Source organism: Ranitomeya variabilis, chromosome 2, assembly GCF_051348905.1.
Source record: "Ranitomeya variabilis isolate aRanVar5 chromosome 2, aRanVar5.hap1, whole genome shotgun sequence".
Classification (NCBI taxonomy): domain Eukaryota; kingdom Metazoa; phylum Chordata; class Amphibia; order Anura; family Dendrobatidae; genus Ranitomeya; species Ranitomeya variabilis.
The window spans coordinates 738,398,841-738,418,896 of record NC_135233.1 but is presented as its reverse complement, the minus strand read 5'-3'; the positions used below and the strand labels follow the sequence as shown (position 1 = coordinate 738,418,896).

Sequence of the window (20,056 nt, the reverse complement as noted above, 5' to 3'; positions counted from 1 at the left end):
GCTTTGGAGGGACAATATATTAACTGCCCAGCTCAGTGAAAAGGGGGCTACACCCTATTTGTACTGAATACAAAAATACTGAGGAAAAACGGAAAACTTTGCCGGCGTATGACTTGAAAACATGCATGATGTAAAGGCATGTTCACACTACAGGTCCTTCTCAAAAAATTAGCATATAGTGTTAAATTTCATTATTTACCATAATGTAATGATTACAATTAAACTTTCATATATTATAGATTCATTATCCACCAACTGAAATTTGTCAGGTCTTTTATTGTTTTAATACTGATGATTTTGGCATACAACTCCTGAAAACCCAAAAAACCTGTCTCAATAAATTAGCATATTTCACCCGTCCAATGAAATAAAAGTGTTTTTTAATAACAAACAAAAAAACCATCAATTAATAATGTTCAGTTATGCACTCAATACTTGGTCGGGAATCCTTTGGCAGAAATGACTGCTTCAATGCGGCGTGGCATGGAGGCAATCAGCCTGTGACACTGCTGAGATGTTATGGAGGCCCAGGATGCTTCAATAGCGGCCTTAAGCTCATCCAGAGTGTTGGGTCTTGCGTCTCTCAACTTTCTCTTCACAATATCCCACAGATTCTCTATGGGGTTCAGGTCAGGAGAGTTGGCAGGCCAATTGAGCACAGTAATACCATGGTCAGTAAACCATTTACCAGTGGTTTTGGCACTGTGAGCAGGTGCCAGGTCGTGCTGAAAAATGAAATCTTCATCTCCATAAAGCATTTCAGCCGATGGAAGCATGAAGTGCTCCAAAATCTCCTGATAGCTAGCTGCATTGACCCTGCCCTTGATGAAACACAGTGGACCAACACCAGCAGCTGACATGGCACCCCACACCATCACTGACTGTGGGTACTTGACACTGGACTTCAGGCATTTTGGCATTTCCTTCTCCCCAGTCTTCCTCCAGACTCTGGCACCTTGATTTCCGAATGACATGCAAAATTTGCTTTCATCAGAAAAAAGTACTTGGGACCACTTAGCAACAGTCCAGTGCTGCTTCTCTGTAGCCCAGGTCAGGCGCTTCTGCCGCTGTTTATGGTTCAAAAGTGGCTTTACCTGGGGAATGCGGCACCTGTAGCCCATTTCCTGCACACGCCTGTGCACGGTGGCTCTGGATGTTTCCACACCAGACTCAGTCCACTGCTTCCTCAGGTTCCCCAAGGTCTGGAATCGGTCCTTCTCCACAATCTTCCTCCGGGTCCGGTCACCTCTTCTCGTTGTACAGCGTTTTCTGCCACATTGTTTCCTTCCAACAGACTTACCATTGAGGTGCCTTGATACAGCACTCTGGGAACAGCCTATTTGTTGAGAAATTTCTTTCTGGGTCTTACCCTCTTGCTTGAGGGTGTCAGTGATGGCCTTCTTGACATCTGTCAGGTCGCTAGTCTTACCCATGATGGGGGTTTTGAGTAATGAACCAGGCAGGGAGTTTTTAAAAGCCTCAGGTATCTTTTGCATGTGTTTAGAGTTAATTAGTTGATTCAGAAGATTAGGGTAATAGGTCGTTTAGAGAACCTTTTCTTGATATGCTAATTTATTGAGACAGGTTTTTTGGGTTTTCAGGAGTTGTATGCCAAAATCATCAGTATTAAAACAATAAAAGACCTGACAAATTTCAGTTGGTGGATAATGAATCTATAATATATGAAAGTTTAATTGTAATCATTACATTATGGTAAATAATGAAATTTAATTAACACTATATGCTAATCTTTTGAGAAGGACCTGTATATCCTTTATAACGCTGCAACATTTTAAAGATTGTTTTTCTCTGAAAAATCCCCAGGGACCAAGTCGCATGGGAAACAAGTTGGATAGGGGGGTCCCTGGCGGCTTCTCCATGCTCACTGCCCAGTAGTGATATGAGTCTATAGACAGAGACCTGTCAAACATACATCGCTGTAATCCTACAGCGAGTGTCTGATACATGCTGCCCATGAATAGAGCAGCTTGTATCAGCTATCAAGTCCCATCATGTCCTATCAGTCTGTAATGCTGGTGAGTGTGAACCCACTGGTCCACAGGCCAGGCTTTCCCAGGAGGGACATAACTGACTACTGGATATTCACTAGAGCTTCTGATGGTAAGGAATCACTTAGGGCAGTCCCTGGGTCTACATCAGCTGACCAGAGGGTCAGAGACATGGGTACGAGGTAAAGATGGACACTGGCAGACGTGGTCAGGGCAGACAGCACAAATTCAATGTACATATCCAAGGTCAGGAGCTGAGAAGTCAATAAATCGGTAGGCAAGCCATGTCAGAAAACAACAGACAATGCACGAGTACCCCTTACAGGAATCTAGACAGAGACTGATCTAGAACCTTAGATCAGGTGAGGAGTGGTGCGAGGACCCGCCTAATAAACCCCCTGCTGCTTGGGGATAGGCCAGAGAATATCACATGTGCAGGACACGGTGGTTAAATGCCTGCAACAAGTGCTCATGCCTCCCTGTAGCCTGGTGGAGCAACAGCAGGAGGATGCTTCAGTGTTGGAAATGCTACTAGAGGCAACTCAGTGAGACATCCTACAACTGGGCAGGGCGACGACCACAGTGAGTATGGTGACACTTAGCGCCTGTTCAAGTCGTTGGAATGACTTGGCATTCTGACTATCCTTGCATGACCACTGCAGCCAATCACTGTTCAAAACAGTTACTGTATGTGCCAATTGAACTACAGTAACCCTTTTGTTCTGTTGTGTAACTGCTTAGACCTCTAACAATCACACAGTAATGGTCTATCTTAAGGAATATCTAATTTGTGAACAAAACGTAGGACCACGTGATCTAACTACTGCACTTGACCAAAACCCTGCCTGTAGTAGCATGATTTTTACTTTCCTGCAATGTCATGTTTCCATTGGCTATTAAGGGGGGGCTGTGGGGTCTTACCATAAAGTCTGTCTGCGTTTGAAAACTTAGACTAAGGAATGCTACTTCATGAGTGTCATTCTGCAATTCATTTCACTGTGATACTCCTAACTACCTTACTTTTTTTTACCACTGGAATAAAAGTTTTTGCAGTACAGTTAATACCTTTTTTTAATTGTTTTTGTCTCATACCTTGCATGTCTGGTTTTTCAGGGAATCGGTGCTTTTTGCACCACACTAAGTGTGCGTTTGTTTCTCTTTCATTCTGAAGCAGAGTGTGCATAGCATGATCCTTTAGCAAACAGAATAAGTCTACATGAAAAAATTTTTCCACCAGAGAAATAGAGTACAGATATCACCAACACATCAACTTTAGAAAAAATTCATTTTTATTAGACATTTAATATAATAACATACAAAGAAAACAAATATCTAGAGGAACAACAGTTGAGCACTCAAAGGGAGGAACACTGCTACCATCTGTAAGACTTGGTATGGCATATGTCAATATATTATATAGGGGAGAGTTCCGTTACTGCTGATGCTTCTATATAGGAAAAATCCGGCTCTCATCATGATACTAGTACAACCAGGAACATCACCCTGATCTCAATGGTATCCAATATATATATCTCTGACATCAGTGCTTACCCATTGTAGCCCTTAGGGGCCACAGGGCGGACCACTGCACCTCTTCAGACCTACAATGGGTAAGCACTGATGTCAGAGATATATATATTGGATACCATTGAGATCAGGGTGATGTTCCTGGTTGTACTAGTATCATGATGAGAGCCGGATTTTTCCTATATAGAAGCATCAGCAGTAACGGAACTCTCCCCTATATAATATATTGACATATGCCATACCAAGTCTTACAGATGGTAGCAGTGTTCCTCCCTTTGAGTGCTCAACTGTTGTTCCTCTAGATATTTGTTTTCTTTGTATGTTATTATATTAAATGTCTAATAAAAATGAATTTTTTCTAAAGTTGATGTGTTGGTGATATCTGTACTCTATTTCTCTGGTGGAAAAATTGTATTTTGGAGTATTTCACCTGGCAGTATGCCGTTCTGATGTATGGGGAAGGTTTGGGATTGCATGTCCTTGGCCCCAGTGAATATGAAGTGCTGGATTATTTATGTATGAAAAAATTTTCTTTAACTTTTCTTATGAAACTTACAGCTTTGCATGCTCATTTTTTTAATTAAAAGTGTTTTTTGATAGCTTTTCACTTGTCTTTATAGCTGGTGGTGCACATTGAAAGTAATAGAGCGACAAGCAGGAAGCACATACAGAGTATGTATTGGAATTGAGAACAGGAGCATGCTCAATGTGGTCCCCCACCTGTAGCTCGGGAGTCACATGTGGCTTGCGGGCCCTTGACGTGTGGCTCCCGACTGCCTACCAGCTTGGTGCATTAGCATCAGGTGTAAATAGCTATTAAAAGCAGATTTGTAGATGGTGACTTTTGTGTGTAGCCATGTACAGAAGAGCAGATCTGAATGGGGGTGAGATAGGAAACTGGAGCTTGACAATACTGCCTTGGTGTGATTTCAGTGGATAAACTTTGGTTGTCATTATACCGGTAATGGGGCTTTGGGTGTCACTACTGTGTGTGGGGAAGGAGATGGTTGTGGCTCGCTACATTCTCTCAGAGCTGAATGTGGCTCATGGCCCTCTTTCATATCTGGATGTGGCTCTCAAGGTCAGAAAGGTTGGGGGACCTCTGTGGTAGAGGCTAGCCCAGTCCCTGGAAAGGATATTTCTGATGACATTCTGTTTCGGGGTGGTGACAGCAGCTGCAGCGCTGTTCCCTGATAATGTCCCTTTTGAGAATCCCCAGTACATGCTGGGAGACTCAAGTAATATGTCAGATGTAAGTAAAAAAGACCATGAGGTAGAGAGGGAACAGTGTGGAATTTTTAATTTAAGGACATTAAAAATTTGTTTTTAAAATTTACATTTTTAGACATGTAATATGACATTAATTATAAGGTTTTGGACAAGCCCTTGTAAGGAACATGTTAGGACTAGTGATGAGGGAATATACTCGTTACTCGAGATTTCTTGAGCACGCTCAGGGGTCCTCCTAGTATTTTTAGTGCTCGGAGATTTAGTTTTTCTTGCTGCAGCTGAATGATTTACATCTGTTAGCCAGCTTAAGTACATGTGGGGATTCCCTAGCAACCAGGCAACACCCACATGTACTTATGCTGGCTATCAGATGTAAATCATTCAGCTGCGGCAAGAAAAACTAAAACTCCAAGCACTAAAAAATACTCGGAGGACCCCCGAGCATGCTCGAGAAATCTCGAGTAACGAGTATATTCGCTCATCACTAGTTAGGACAAAAAAGTCACATCACAACATTGTTGTAATGGGCTATCGGTTTCAGATTTTCCTTTAAAAATGCAAACAAAGCTGACTGATAGACCATTTGAATAAGGCTTCTTTTACACTTGCCATGATTTTGCGGCTCGTTTTTGCGGCCCTAATAGATGTCTATGGGGCCACAAAAATGGGCCGCAATAATTCCACAGCGTGTCATATGACCGTGAGGGCCGTATTTACGGCCGTGAAAAAAGATCGAGCATGCTCGATCTTATTCACGGCATATGGACACGGCACCCATTGTAAATCAATGGGGCCGCAAAAACAACGAAAGGTTGTATTTGCGGTGCGCCGTGACTTCCGGTTTTGCCGACCGCCTTTTTTTTATCCCAATACTTTTGCTATACTATTGGGAACCCGAAAAACGGTGATCTGCAAGTTTTTTGCTGTCCGTTATTGCAGCAGACCGTGAAAATTGCTGCAAAAAACCCAGTATGTGTAAAAGAAGCCTAATACTTATCTACATGACACCAGTTGTATTCCAATTTACTAACACCAATACTTTTCAGTCCTACAAGATATTTTACTGTTTTATGATTTTACTATTGAGCTGCAGATTTTAATTACTTTGTTGCTTCTTATTTCGGCTATTTTTATGTTCTTACAAAACAGTTCAATTTTTAATTTTGGATTGGTATGTTAAATAAAACTCTTGCCTGAATGATTTGTCCTTATATAGCATTTGCAAGATTTCACAATTGGCAACAATGTATTTTTTGCATCAATTTTTTTTTTGTATATCTGTTAATGTTTAAAAATGTCTGAGATTTGTTTAACAAGGCTGCTTAAAGTTTAGAAACTATTAATTAATACCATTTCATTCTTATTTTTAGCCCTCCAAAACCAAAGAATGTGGAACTGCCAATTAAGTCTAAGATTGTTGATAATGTGGAAGAAGGTACCATTGAAGCAATAATCCCTAAAGGAAACATTGCAAGCAAAGTTTCCTTATTTGAGAGTAAAAGAACAAGTCACAAGCAAATTGATTTCTTTGCAACAAAAAACATTTCCCAAAAGAAATATGTTGAAAGAACGAAACTTAACTTTGGGAAACAGGTAAAGGGGACTGCGTCAAAAGACATTAGCTCACTGGGTAAACAAGCCAACAGTTCTAATAATAGTATTGGAAAAAAAGCTGAAAATGGTCATCATGAAATAAAAAACGATAAAAAGAAAGAAGGCACTGTTGTAACTTCACCAAGCCAGATACAGATGGAACACGGCAGAAATGGTTTTGAATTAGCATTACCAGATAAGATTTTAAAAGAAAATATTTTGCCTTCAGAGAAGAATGAAAAACACAAGAAACCTCCTACTCAAAAAAACAGTGATGTTGATGCTTTATGTGAGATTATAAGTACACAGACCAATGGCTCAAAGGTTGATGAACATACCAAGAACACTTTAACACAGTCATATGAGAATACATCTGATTATTTAGTGGCAGTTTCAGCTGATTCTGAAGGTGGTGTTTCGCCCAAAGATTCTCCAGATATGGGTAACAGACATAACTCTATAAAAGAACCATCTGATGCTGCCATTTCAAAACAAGATGACAATGAGGATCTAACTAAAGAGTCTAAAACCGTGCATTCAGATGCTGTATGTTCATCTTTCCATTCAACAGTATCATCCAGTACCGAGCAGTTACAGTTAAGTGACAGTAAAGAAATGACTGAAGTTGAAAGGGAAGATCAAACACTAACCTCTAAGAGACAAGGCACTGGCAAGTCACCTGAAACAAGAATGGAAACTGAGAAAATCCAGAGCAAAAAAATTTTAATTGGTGATGTCAAAGAAGATTTTGAACAGTTAAATGCATATTTAAAAGTAAGCCATGAAGGAGATTTACTAAAACATAAAGAAACAACTGAATCTGGAAGGGAAGCTAAAACGTCAACCTCTGTGAAAAACGTAACAGCAAAGTTACCAAAAGCAAGAATAGATGAAGAAAAAAATTATCCCAAAGAAGTATTAAACGGCAATGCAAAAGGTGTTCAAAAGGAAAATACAGCTTCAGAGGAAAACCCTGAGGTAAATTTAGTAAGTAAAGAAAAAACTCAAGTTGAAACTGAAGCTCAAGCAGCGACCGCTAAGAATAAAGACACGGGCAAATCACCTAAAGCTAGAATGGGCACAAAGAAAATTCATCCCAAAGAAAACTTTAATCCCAATTCAAACAAAGATGTCAAAAGGGAAAATATAGATTCTGAAGGAAGCCAAGAGGTAGATTTACCAAGTAGAAATGAAATGACTGAATTTAAAAGAGAAGCTCAGACACCAACATTTGAGGGTAAAGACACACAGAAGTCACTTAAAGAAATAGCCCCAGAGATAATTCAGCCGGAAGAAGTTCTAAATAATGATGACAAAGATGTTCCAAAGAAAAATATAGCTTCAGAGGCAAACCATGAGGTAGATCTCAATGAACTAAAAATGGAAATCACACATGATACCTCTAAGCAATTACCAAATACAATTAAGGAGCAATCCAATCGAGAAGCAGTTCAGGAAAAATTTTCATTACATGGAAATTCAGACCTTGCTCACCATGAAAGGGAAAGCGGAGCAACTGCTGAGCCATATCTTTTAAATGCGGTTATTCCGGCAGGACAGGAACAAACTATCTCTAATCAGCAAAATGATCTTCTGTCAAGCCACGGAGCCAAGTTAGAAGGTTCATATACAGAGAATCCTTCTCCACAAATTGAAGATGGTGTACATCAGTCCTCAGCAAACTCCCAGCTAGATTCTGGTGAGTTCTCTGTTCACAATAACATCTCGCCACAGAATAAGCTTCCAACTGGTTCTGACAAAGAAAGCGGGCCAACCTTTTTCCATGGTGTGAATATTTTCTCAAAACCTAACACTAAAATCTTGACAGACCTTACAAAGGGTATTGTTTCCTGTCCAGAAACGGCAATGGATGATAGATCTATATATGAAATTAAAGAGCATCAAGTGGATTTTAATAGCGCACTCATTCGTTCAGGTGGAGAGACTGAATTAGAGTTACAAAATAATGTTGCGACTGTAGAGGAAATGTCTGAAAAGCCTACAAACATTAAAGCTCAGCAAATTAATGTGTTTAATGCAGATGATATAAAAAAAACTATGGCTTCTACTGAAGTCGATAACAAAAGAACCCCTAATGGAAATGTGGTTGATTCTGACATTCCAAACCCTACGGTACCTGAGAATGGATACCTTTTTGACTCCTGTAACATTACCTATACAAATGGAAGCCTTCAACATGGAATGACTCAAGAAAGATTCACAAAAATGCAATCTAGCCCTGAAACCAGTTTTAATGACTCTGTAGAAAATGAAGAATATGCTTTAGATTCATCTTCTGACATGGAAAAATTTGCTGAAACCATCAGAAGGCTAGACAGCCCCATTACTTTGCCTCAGAAAAGAAAAAAACCCAGAGCTCCGAAATCGCCGGGGCCATTTTATGGCTTGCCACCTATCCGTGAGGATTACTTGGAAAAGATCTTGGATAACGAGGCATTTTCCTTTGGCTTAGGAAAGAAGGATCGAGCAAAGGAACTTGCACCAATGGCATTATTTAAGATGCAAAGCAAAGAAACTGCGGAGAAATTAAAGCCAAAAAGGGCATCTGCTGAACAAAGCATGCTTTTGAAATCTCTAAAATCAAAAAGAGAACCACTTTCCGTACCACAGGAAACATGTGACAAGGAAAATGCAGATGTTACTGATTTAGCTGTGAAGAGATCTCGAATAGAATCAATTTATTCAGGCTTCAAGTCACCCTTTGCAGCAAGGTCTGAAGAGAACGTGTTCTCTCCTTCTGTAACAACTGTCAGCACAATAACTACCTCCTTTGACACACCCCGGAAGGAGTTTACTCCCTCAGGCAAAACCTGTGATCTTAAAACTACAGACTCTGTAACGACAGCTCACACTTCGGTTAAAGAAAGCAAAGGTGCTTTCACACATCTGTCTTCAGGAATCTTGCAGAGTGACTGTGCAGAGCAGTCAGTATCCATACCCGTGCACAGCATGGACAGCAACCAGGAAAGCAATATCCAAGCAAACGGTGACTTATCACTTAAACTACCTGATTCTAATGGCCACCTTTATATAAATCATTCCACATCTGAAGGGAACAGAACAGCACCCCTTTTTGACAGCCTTTCGGCACTTGACAAACCTGATTCCTCAGAGATATTTTATTTTAAGGGCCAAGAGCAAAGCATTCCAGATAGCTCAGAGGTGAGTGCTGTTTGAGTATTGCATTGCTGTAGCAGCTGCCATGTTCATGCTTTTCTGCCTAACGCACCTTTGTTATGCATAACTGGCAATATAGGCAGTGTTTTGTACTTATTAGCTACACAGTGAAATAAAATGTCTTTGGAGAAAAACAAGCCATTTGAGGTTCCAGAACAATCACTGCAATAGTGTCACCTGAGAATAAGAGAAACTGCATTGTTCGTTTTTAATATTAGTTATAACATCTGTTTACATATGTTCACAGATAGAATTGTGAAGTTGGAATGATGCATACGTTAATTTAATCCTTTGGACCATTTATAGTTTGTTTTGCTTAGTATCCTACTTTGTCCTAACTTTTTGTCCTTGCAAGCGCTTAGTATTCAGATATTTGGGTTGATGGTTAGGTGGGGCTAATTGATGAACAGCATTAACTTTGTTACAGGTACACACATGCTACAGGTAGATTATAACTACAATAGAATATTCATATATGAAATTTACAGAAACCTAGGCAAACTGCACAGACCACTTTTAGAAATATCTAAGGGACTGTGCTTCACTGCATAGCAGAAAGTCTAACACATAATAGTTGACATGCCAGTTTTTTTTCTTTATTGCAGTTCATTAACTCCTTCTTTTATGTCACATGAGGAAGTCCTCTTTGCCCTTTTACTCAAGTGACAAAGTGTGCATTGCATTTATTGCAATATGTATAGACACACCCATGTATAAAAGGCATCAGTTACTACAGATATTTTCATATAACAAATCTGGATCAAATAACTTTCTGAAATGAAAGTGACATTTAGTTTTTATTAGAATTACTATACAGGAAAAGCAGAAGCTCTGACATGACATTAAAGCTCTGTTAACATTAACATTGGGGTTTCCATTAAAAGCAGAACCCAGACACCAGTGTTGCTGATAGATCCCATTGCATGCAGTGCTATTATTCCTGTCCAAAATAGGGCTCTATGACAGAGGCTTATAATGTTGGCTCCAACACATGAGTGAGCATGGCCTACCCGTTCATTGAATCCAGAAAGTGATTTGGGGAGAAAAGAAGGATTTCTAGAAAGGTTGCATTAGGTCAAATTTCCAACCCCACATATATAATCAGCTCCTCTTAAAATGGTTGTCTGGGATAATTTTTGTTGCATCTCTGCCACTACTCCCTGTGATTCTTTATAGGCTACCGCAGAGAGATGTCTTGACCACTTTGTGCATCTAACAATGCTCCTAGTCATGCTCAGCGGCTCTGCCGATGTTGATGACATGAGTGCGATGTAGTGGTCATGTGTGATGTAGTCTTGACCTCACCTCTACAGCATGTAAACAGTCTCTGGGAGCAGCGCCGGATACGCAGTGCTGAAGCAGGAGAATTTATAGGGTTATTCCCATCTCCAAGATCCTATCCCATTATGTAGTAGGTGTAATAATAATTTTAGCAAATACCTCCAGTTAGAGGTGTAGTATAGTTTCTCTGATTTGCTATTTCTCTTTGCTCATGGGCAGGCATTGCAGGACCTTAGGTATCCATGGTTACGACCACTAGCAACTAGCTGTCAGTATATCAGTGGTCGTAACCTTGGATACCTAAGGTCCTGCAATGCCTGCACATGAGGAAAGCAACATAGCGAATCAGAAAAACTATACAAAATTTTTAATTTGAGGTATTTGCTAAATATTATTATTACACATTATTGGGATAGGATCGTGGAGATGGGAATACCCCTTTAAGTATAGTGGAGTTTGATAATTTCAAAATTTTAAACAATATAAAACAAAACATCCCCATTTTGAACACAGGACCCCAGAATGTGTTTTTTTTTTCATTAACTTTACAACCCACCTTACACTTTTCATACTGTATTGTTAAATATGAGAGTTCTTCTGTTTGGACTTGTAGAGAATGTAGGCATCACCACACAACACACAGAGGTGAAACTGCCTAAGGTACTTTTCTGAAGCCACTAGTACAATTTTTTTCTTAAAGGGAACCTGTCACCCCCAAAATCGCTGGTGAGGTAAGCTCACCGGCATCAGGGGCTTATCTACAGCATTCTGTAATGCTGTAGATAAGCCGCCAATGTTACCTGAAAGAGGAGAAAAAGACGTTAGATTATACTCACCCAGGGGCGGTCCCACTGCGGTCCGGTCGGATGGGTGTCTCCGGTCCGCTCCGGCGCCTCCATCTTCGTTCCATGACGTCCTCTTCGGGTATTTACGCCGCGGCTCCGGCGCAGGCGTACTTTGTCTGCCCTGTTGAGGGCAGAGCAAAGTACTGCAGTGCGCAGGCGCCGGAAAGGTCAAAGAGGCCCGGCGCCTGCGCACTGCAGTACTTTGCTCTGCCCTCAACAGGGCAGACAAAGTACGCCTGCGCCGGAGCCGCGGCGTAAATACCCGAAGAGGACGTCATGGAACGAAGATGGGAGGCGCCGGAGCGGACCGGAGACACCCATCCGACCGGACCGCAGTGGGACCGCCCCTGGGTGAGTATAATCTAACGTCTTTTTCTCCTCTTTCAGGTAACATCGGCGGCTTATCTACAGCATTACAGAATGCTGTAGATAAGCCCCTGATGCCGGTGAGCTTACCTCATCAGCGATTTTGGGGGTGACAGGTTCCCTTTAAACCTAGTTGGAGTGATTAATCTACTAGAGTTTTACTGTTCACTCCATTATGTTTAACATTGTTGCTTATTCCATATAAAACAAGTAAACTACAGTATATCCTCTTTTTTGCGGAAGATTATTGCTGTTGCTTCAATAGCCCATTAGCCCATTTTGATCTGGCCAATATATCAAGTAAAAGGTTTTATATAATTTTGCATTTGTCTGCCCTTGAGCTAATGTATCTTGCAGCTATGGCTTTACACTGTGTTCCAAATTATTATGCAAATAATATTTCCTCATATTTTCTATAAATTACCTATCTGAATTGCAGTCATTGTTATTTTCCAGTCATCTACTATTCTAGTATAATTGCAATGTTTTGGAACAAACTGCCTATGAAAACAGTATCTTTTAAAAAAAAATAAACACTCAAAAATGCATGTTCCAAATTATTATGCACAGCAGAGTTTTCAACCTTTTTTTTTTATTTTGAACAAAAAAATGGCCAATTGTGAAGTTATAAGCATTATCAGCTTATTACAAAATGAAATCAAACAGATTTCAAGGGAAAACTTTATTCTAGGTGATGTTACATTTGCACATAGGACCCCTTGTTCGAAAGAAGCTTCTGAAGTCTCTCGTCCATTGAATTTGTCAGTTTTTGGATGGTTTCTGCTTCAATTGTTTTGCATGTGGACAGAATACCCTCCCAGAGCTGTTGCTTAGATGTGAACTGCCTCCCGCCATCATAGACACTCCTTTTGATGATGCTCCAGAGGTTCTCAATGGGGGTGAGGTCAGGGTAAAAGATGGTGGCCACACCATACGTTTGTCCTCTTTTATGCCCATAGCAGCCAGAGATGCAGATGTGTTTTTTGCAGCATGAGACGGTGCATTATCATGCATGAAAATGATCTTGCTGCGGAAAGCACAGTTCTTCCTCTTGAACCATGGCAGGAAGTGTTGTTTTAGAAACTCCACATAGATTATGGAGTTCATCTTTACCCCTTCAGGGATCATAAAGGGGCCGACAATCTCTCTCCCCATGATTCCAGCCCAAAATATTACTCTACCTCCTCCTTGTTGGCACCTTAGCCGTGTTTTCATGGGGTGTCCATCAACCAGCCATCGTCCACTCCATCCATCTGGACCATCGAGCGTTGCACGGCACTCATCGGTGAGCAAAACAGTTTGGAAGTCAGTCTTCATGTATCGTTTGGCCCCTGGAGCCGTTTCTGCTTGTGTGCAGTGGATAGAGGTGGTCGACAGGATGGCTTACGCACAGCTGTAAACCTCTGAAGGACCCTGCATCTTGTTGTTCTGGGGACGTTGGAGGCACCAGCAGCTTCAAAAACTTGTCTGCTGCTATGACAAGGCATTTTTGCAGCTGCTCTTTTAACCTTACGCAATTGTCTGTTGGAAAGAGTCCTCAATTTTTCCTTATCAGCACGCACACGTGTGTGCTGGGAATCAGCTACATACTTCTTGATTGTGCGATGATCACGATGAAGTGTCTTGGCAATGTTGTTTGCAGTCATGCCTTGACCTAAATACTCCACAATTTGTTGCTTCTCAGCAGCCGACACATCATTTTTCTTTCCCATTTTGGCAAAAAATGTAGGCTGCTTAATAATGTGGAACAGCCTTCTAAAGTAGTCTTACCTTTATTTGGACACACCTGCCAAACTAATGTGCACAGGTATCTGCAATTGCTTTCAGTGATATAAAGAGCCCTGACACACATCACCATCAATGAGTTTAAATGACAAACAAAATTTTTTTTACCTTATCACGCCTAAACTCTTTGTGCATAATAATTTGGAACACAGTGTAAAAAAGAAAAAACTAAACTAAATATAAACTCAGAAGTTTCCATAAAGTTCAAAAGCAACATTGTTCGGTTCTAGTCTAACAGCTAAATTGTTCCCAACTACTTGGCATAAAGTATAAGCGCAAACAAACTGCAGTGAAGCTACTTTTCCGTTGAGTGCATGAAAGTGTCATGTTTTATACGCATTTCTGTGGAGAAAGGTGTATCTGTCCAAATATACAGTATGATTAGCAAGCCGCAGTGGAGGCAATGACCTCTGCAGGCAGGGAGATGTAACCACATGAAACCAGTATACATTTCAAACTAGTAATTTACTAAGCAACTTTTGGATGTGTTTGTGTGTGCATATATATATATTTTTTTAATTATTTAAAATATATTTTGTATCTTAGGCATTGCTCTTGAAAGGTTCAGAGAAGGTTAACCCTAGACCAGGAAAGGTAATGTGAATGCTGTGTATGCTATCTCTGCGAGTCTACTTTAAATTACACACCTTTCTGTTTAACCTCTTGCAGGTGGTCATTCTGACAGAGCCTGAATATGGAGGTGCTGTGTTTGAAATCTTTTCTGATGTCATTGATTGTACTTCCTGGGAGCTTTCTCCTACTGTATTTATTAAAACCGTTAGAGGATGGTAAGAAATTAAACCTTCTTATTTACTATAGCCAGATGAAATCCTGACTAGAACTACTAAGTAATGAGGTTTTGACCAAACTTACTAACAAAGTGGCTATAAAACTTAAGATACAGTTGTGGCCAAAAGTATTGACACCCCTATGTCGCACTATGGGAACTTCCGATTCCAGTATTCTATATACTGAAAGTATCGGAACTCCGTATCGGAATTCCGATACCGCGAATATCGGCCGATACCCGATATTTGCAGTATCGGAATGCTCAACACTACTCAGAGGTATTCGTTGCAGCGTGAGATGGTGCATTGTCATGTACAGTTGTGGCCAAAAGTATTGACACCCCTGCAATTCTGTCAGATAATACTCAGTTTCTTCCTGAAAATGATTGCAAACACAAATTCTTTGGTATTATTATCTTCATTTAATGTGTCTTAAATAAAAAAACACAAAAGATAATGAAGCAAAAAGCAAAACATTGATCATTTCACACAAAACTCCAAAAATGGGCCAGACAAAAGTATTGGCACCCTCAGCCTAATACTTGGTTGCACAACCTTTAGCCAAAATAACTGCGACCAACCGCTTCCGGTAACCATCAATGAGTTTCTTACAATGCTCTGCTGGAATTTTAGACCATTCCTCTTTGGCAAACTGCTCCAGGTCCCTGATATTTGAAGGGTGCCTTCTCCAAACTGCCATTTTTAGATCTCTCCACAGGTGTTCTATGGGATTCAGGTCTGGACTCATTGCTGGCCACCTTAGAAGTCTCCAGTGCTTTCTCTCAAACCATTTTCTAGTGCTTTTTGAAGTGTGTTTTGGGTCTTCCATGACCTCTGAGGGAGTCCCAGCTTTCTCACACTGGGCCCTACATTATGCTGCAAAATTTGTTGGTAGTCTTCAGACTTCATAATGCCATGCACACGGTCAAGCAGTCCAGTGCCAGAGGCAGCAAAGCAACCCCAAAACATCAGGGAACCTCCGCTATGTTTGACTGTAGGGACCGTGTTCTTTTCTTTTGAATGCCTCTTTTTTTCTCCTGTAAACTCTATGTTGATGCCTTTGCCCCAAAAGCTCTACTTTTGTCTCATCTGACCAGAGAAGATTCTTCCAAAACGTTTTAGGATTTTTCAGGTAAGTTTTGGCAAACTCCTGCCTGGCTTTTTTATGTCTCAGGGTAAGAAGTGGGGTCTTCCTGGGTCTCCTACCATACAGTCCCTTTTCATTCAGACACCGAAAGATAGTACAGGTTGACACTGTTGTACCCTCGGACTGCAGGGCAGCTTGAACTTGTTTGGATGTTAGTCGAGGTTCTTTATCCAACATCCGCACAATCTTGCGTTGAAATCTCTTGTCAATTTTTCTTTTCCGTCCACATCTAGGGAGGTTAGCCACAGTGCCATGGGCTTTAAACTTCTTGATGACACTGTGCACGGTAGACACAGGAACATTCAGGTCTTTGGAGATGGACTTGTAGCCTTGAGATTGCTCATGCTTCCTCACAATTTGCTTTCTCAAGTCCTCAGACAGTTCTTTGGTCTTCTTTCTTTTCTCCATGCTCAATGTGGTACACACAAGGACACAGGACAGAGGTTGAGTCAACTTTAATCCATGTCAACTGGCTGCAAGTGTGATTTAGTTATTGCCAACACCTGTTAGCTGCCACAGGTAAGTTACAGGTTCTGTTAATTACACAAATTAGAGAAGCATCACATGATTTTTCGAACAGTGCCAATATATTTGTCCACCCCCTTTTTTATGTTTGATGTGGAATTATATCCAATTTGGCTTTAGGACAATTCTTTTTGTGTTTTTTTCATTTAAGACAAATTAAATGAAGATAATAATACCAATGAATTTTTGTTTGCAATCATTTTCAGGAAGAAACTGAGTATTATCTGACAGAATTGCAGGGGTGTCAATACTTTTGGCCACAACTGTATGTTGCAAACCATTTCTACCCCCACGAACGCACACCTCTGTGATTATAATGGATCAGGGATGTTGAAATCCAGCATTGCCCAATCATTCTTTCCCTTGACATTTGTTGTAAGGGTAGAGTCATTAAACACTTATACACATTACATGATTTGATGGTTCCTCTCAAATTGGTAAATTTGGCTGATATTCATCTAATATATATGTGCACCTTAAGTTTCAATGGTATAAACACTCTCCAAAAAGGTAGAAATATGGCTGCACTCCCCAGTTGCTAAAATATCAATTCTTGATTTCATGTACCGTATTTTTCGGACTATAAGACGCACTTTTTTTCCTCCAAATTTGGGAGGAAAGTGTGGGTGCGTCTTATAGTCCGGATATAGCATGTGGGGAGGGGGGCAGCAGCGAGTGGGATCGCGCTGTTATCCCACTTCAGGATGTCCCGCTGCCCGGAATCAGCTGCTGGGGAAAGCACATGGCCCCGCTGATTAAGTGCAGTGAATATTTATTAGCTGCTCCCCACCCACCGATCAGCTGAGCGGTGAGCCGGGAGCAGCAAATGAATGCTGCACTTAAGCAGGGACACACAGTTTCCCCAGCACTGATTCCGGGGAGAATCTGTGTGTCCGGGGGAGGAGGAGGCAGCAGCAGAGGCCAGGAGATCGCTGTCTACCTGCCTGTGCTGGACACTGAGCTGTCTGGTGCACAGGGAGGACCTGTGTGATGTCAGAAGTGGGCGGGCTGGAGCATCACATGGCAGCTCAGAGCCCTCCCTCTTCTGACATCATCACAGGTCCTTCAGACTCCCACCTAGAATCTGCAGCTTCCTCTTATGTCCTGCGCTGTGGAAAGGCAACAACAACAGGGAGGGCTCTGTGTGTGTGCAGCCATGGGATGCTCCAGATTTTACCTCACAACAGTGTGGCTGGCTGCCACAATTAAGAGGTCAGTCTTTACAAAACACAATAAAGCACTCTGCCACTCCTTTGGTGAACTATAACTCCCAGCATGTCATAGGATCTGCAGGACATGCTGGGAGTTATAGTTCTCCCATGGGATTTTAAAGCAGCACTCCAGTGTTATTTTGCAGTGCTGGAGTGGTGCTTTCACTATAAGCCCTGTGCACCCATTCTTAGGGCTCATTTCCACATGCGAGGCACACGTCCGTATCTCGCATGTGGAAACCAAGCTGTGGAGCCGGCACTCCAGAGCGGAGCGTGCGGCCGCATAGGAACACATGGAGCTGCACAGCTCCGCTCCAAAGTGCCGGCGCCAGAGCTTGGTTTCCACATGCGAGATACGGACGTGTGCCTCGCATGTGGAAATGAGCCCTTATACTCCCCCTCCAGCGTCTTCATATCGTACTTCACAGACACCACACTGGTCCCGCAGCTTCCAACATAATAACATACTATTATATATAATAACACCACATATAATAGTATGTTATTTATGTTATTAAATATTTTACCACATTTTTTTTGCTTCAAATATTTTTTTCCCTGTTTTCCACCTCTAAAACCTGGGTGCGCCTTATAGTCCGGTGCGTCTTATAGTCCGAAAAATACGGTAGTTTAAACGCAGGATGAAGCACAGCGTAGATTCTATAGATGCGTATGAACAACAGCCATTTTGTGCTGGCTAGGCGCTTCTTGTAGGGATCCAGGAATGGCTGTTATTAAAGGCAATCTGGCAGCACGTTTTTGCTACCTCATCTGAGAGCAGCCTGATGTAGACAAAAAGAAGCTAAATCCAAGGACATATCACTTAGATTACTGGGTGCAGCCTTTCTCACACAATCAGAGCTTTTAGATTGAAGCAGAGCTGAGAAAGCTAACGCCGCCCACACCAGGTTAATCACGAACTAGTGTAGTCTTGCAATGTGAATCTTAGTGATAAATTCTTCATAGTTACTATACAACAGCACTCACTTTGACAAGTGACTCATCCGTGAATTCTGTATTTCATCCTCTATCTCCTGCTGTCATAAGATTATATAGCAAAAAATCTGCTGATAGATTCCCTTTAATATGTATCCATATACTCCACGCTGTGCTTAAACTAAATGGAATAGAAAGTTTATACCGACTGGTGATTTCTGCCATATTTTTGCCTTTTGGAAAGTTTTTATGCTATTGGAACTGTTTTCTCATGTGGTTGCAGGACATAATGTTTGCCAGTATTAACTTGAATGGACTAAAAAATGTTACAATGGTTACCTTATGCATACTAGACAAGATATGCTACCAACCTTTGCTCAAGAGAAAGACTAGTACTAGAGGTTCAAGGAAAATATAATATGCAGGTTTTGGGTAAACAGACTTTTCCATTTTTATTTGGGTTTGAAAGTGTAGCATGTTCATGAGTGGAAAGTGTGACCATGTTCATGAGTGGAAGGACAATACAATAGGATTTGGTAGAGCCTCCTTGGGCATCATTGCCTTGCAGCAATTTTACAATTAAAATGAGGCTTTTGTGTTGACAGCTTTCCTATACTTTACTAAATGGTATTTATGTGTGAATTTTGGCCAATGGAATATTCTATGATTTAGTCTATTTAAAACTATTATTTCTTTTTAGCTGGATACTTTATGAACTCCCCAATTATGAGGGGCGGACCATAGCCCTGGAAGAAGGTGACATAGAAGTCACCAACCCATGGGGAGAAGAATCGCAGGATGAAAATTCTCGATCACCAGTCGTAATTGGTTCTTTAAGACATGTGGTAAAGGTAAACATTTTAAAGTTTGCAACTATTTAACTGTATTCGGTACAGTTTGACAAATTGCCATTTTGTATGGATAAGTTTCTTTAAAGATTCCTAGATTTTATTAAGTTTCTAAAATCTTATTGTTTCGACTTTCCTATAAATATGATATACCAGAATTTGTAACCTGTATGTTATTATATGTTCTTCAGCAGTAAATCCATCCCAGACAGCAGCTCCCATTATTTTATGTGCTTCTTTATACAGTATACAGTATTTGTGTGTGTGTGTGTGTGTGTGTGTGTGTGTGTGTTTGTGACACAGGCTGTGTTCAGTAATTACAGCTTCTTTGAGTCCTGTTTCTATAAACCGCTCCTTAAATGTCAATAATGCTTTAACGAATGTTTATAAACGGGTGAGGTGTGAAGTCACAACTGGTTTTAGGATCCAAATGATGTGGTATCACACACATAATCGCTTACTTGATCATTTTCGCACTGAACATTACTTGTAACATCCAGGTCCTTGTGCTCAACATAGGAAGGTGTGCGTCTTACTAATATTCCTCACTTGTTATAGACACCACAATCCAAATATACCGTCTCCTCTGTAGGTCCACTTTTTGTGCGCAACAAAAGATAACCTTTCCTGTGTTGGCACATAGGGTAATCAGTGTTTTGTGTGAGAAAAGTGCTAGCTGACGCACTCCATTCAATAGATAAGCCAACCCCTGCTCTGTCACAGCTAATACAGAGACTGACAATGACCAAGGGGGATGGCTTGGTTAC

The 20,056-nt window shown here is 41.0% G+C and overlaps 1 protein-coding gene across 4 annotated transcripts in view; it reads left to right on the top strand.

The window, feature by feature from the left end:
- The window catches only part of CRYBG1 (crystallin beta-gamma domain containing 1), a 481,728-nt gene that overhangs the window by 423,877 nt on the left and 37,795 nt on the right, over nt 1–20,056 (top strand). For all 4 annotated transcript variants that reach the window (XM_077289625.1, XM_077289626.1, XM_077289628.1 and 1 more), the window contains 4 exons: nt 6,137–9,542; nt 14,381–14,428; nt 14,504–14,622; nt 19,142–19,292. In XM_077289625.1, the coding sequence (XP_077145740.1) occupies nt 6,137–9,542; nt 14,381–14,428; nt 14,504–14,622; nt 19,142–19,292 (3,724 nt within the window). The remainder of the gene's footprint in view (nt 1–6,136; nt 9,543–14,380; nt 14,429–14,503; nt 14,623–19,141; nt 19,293–20,056) is intronic.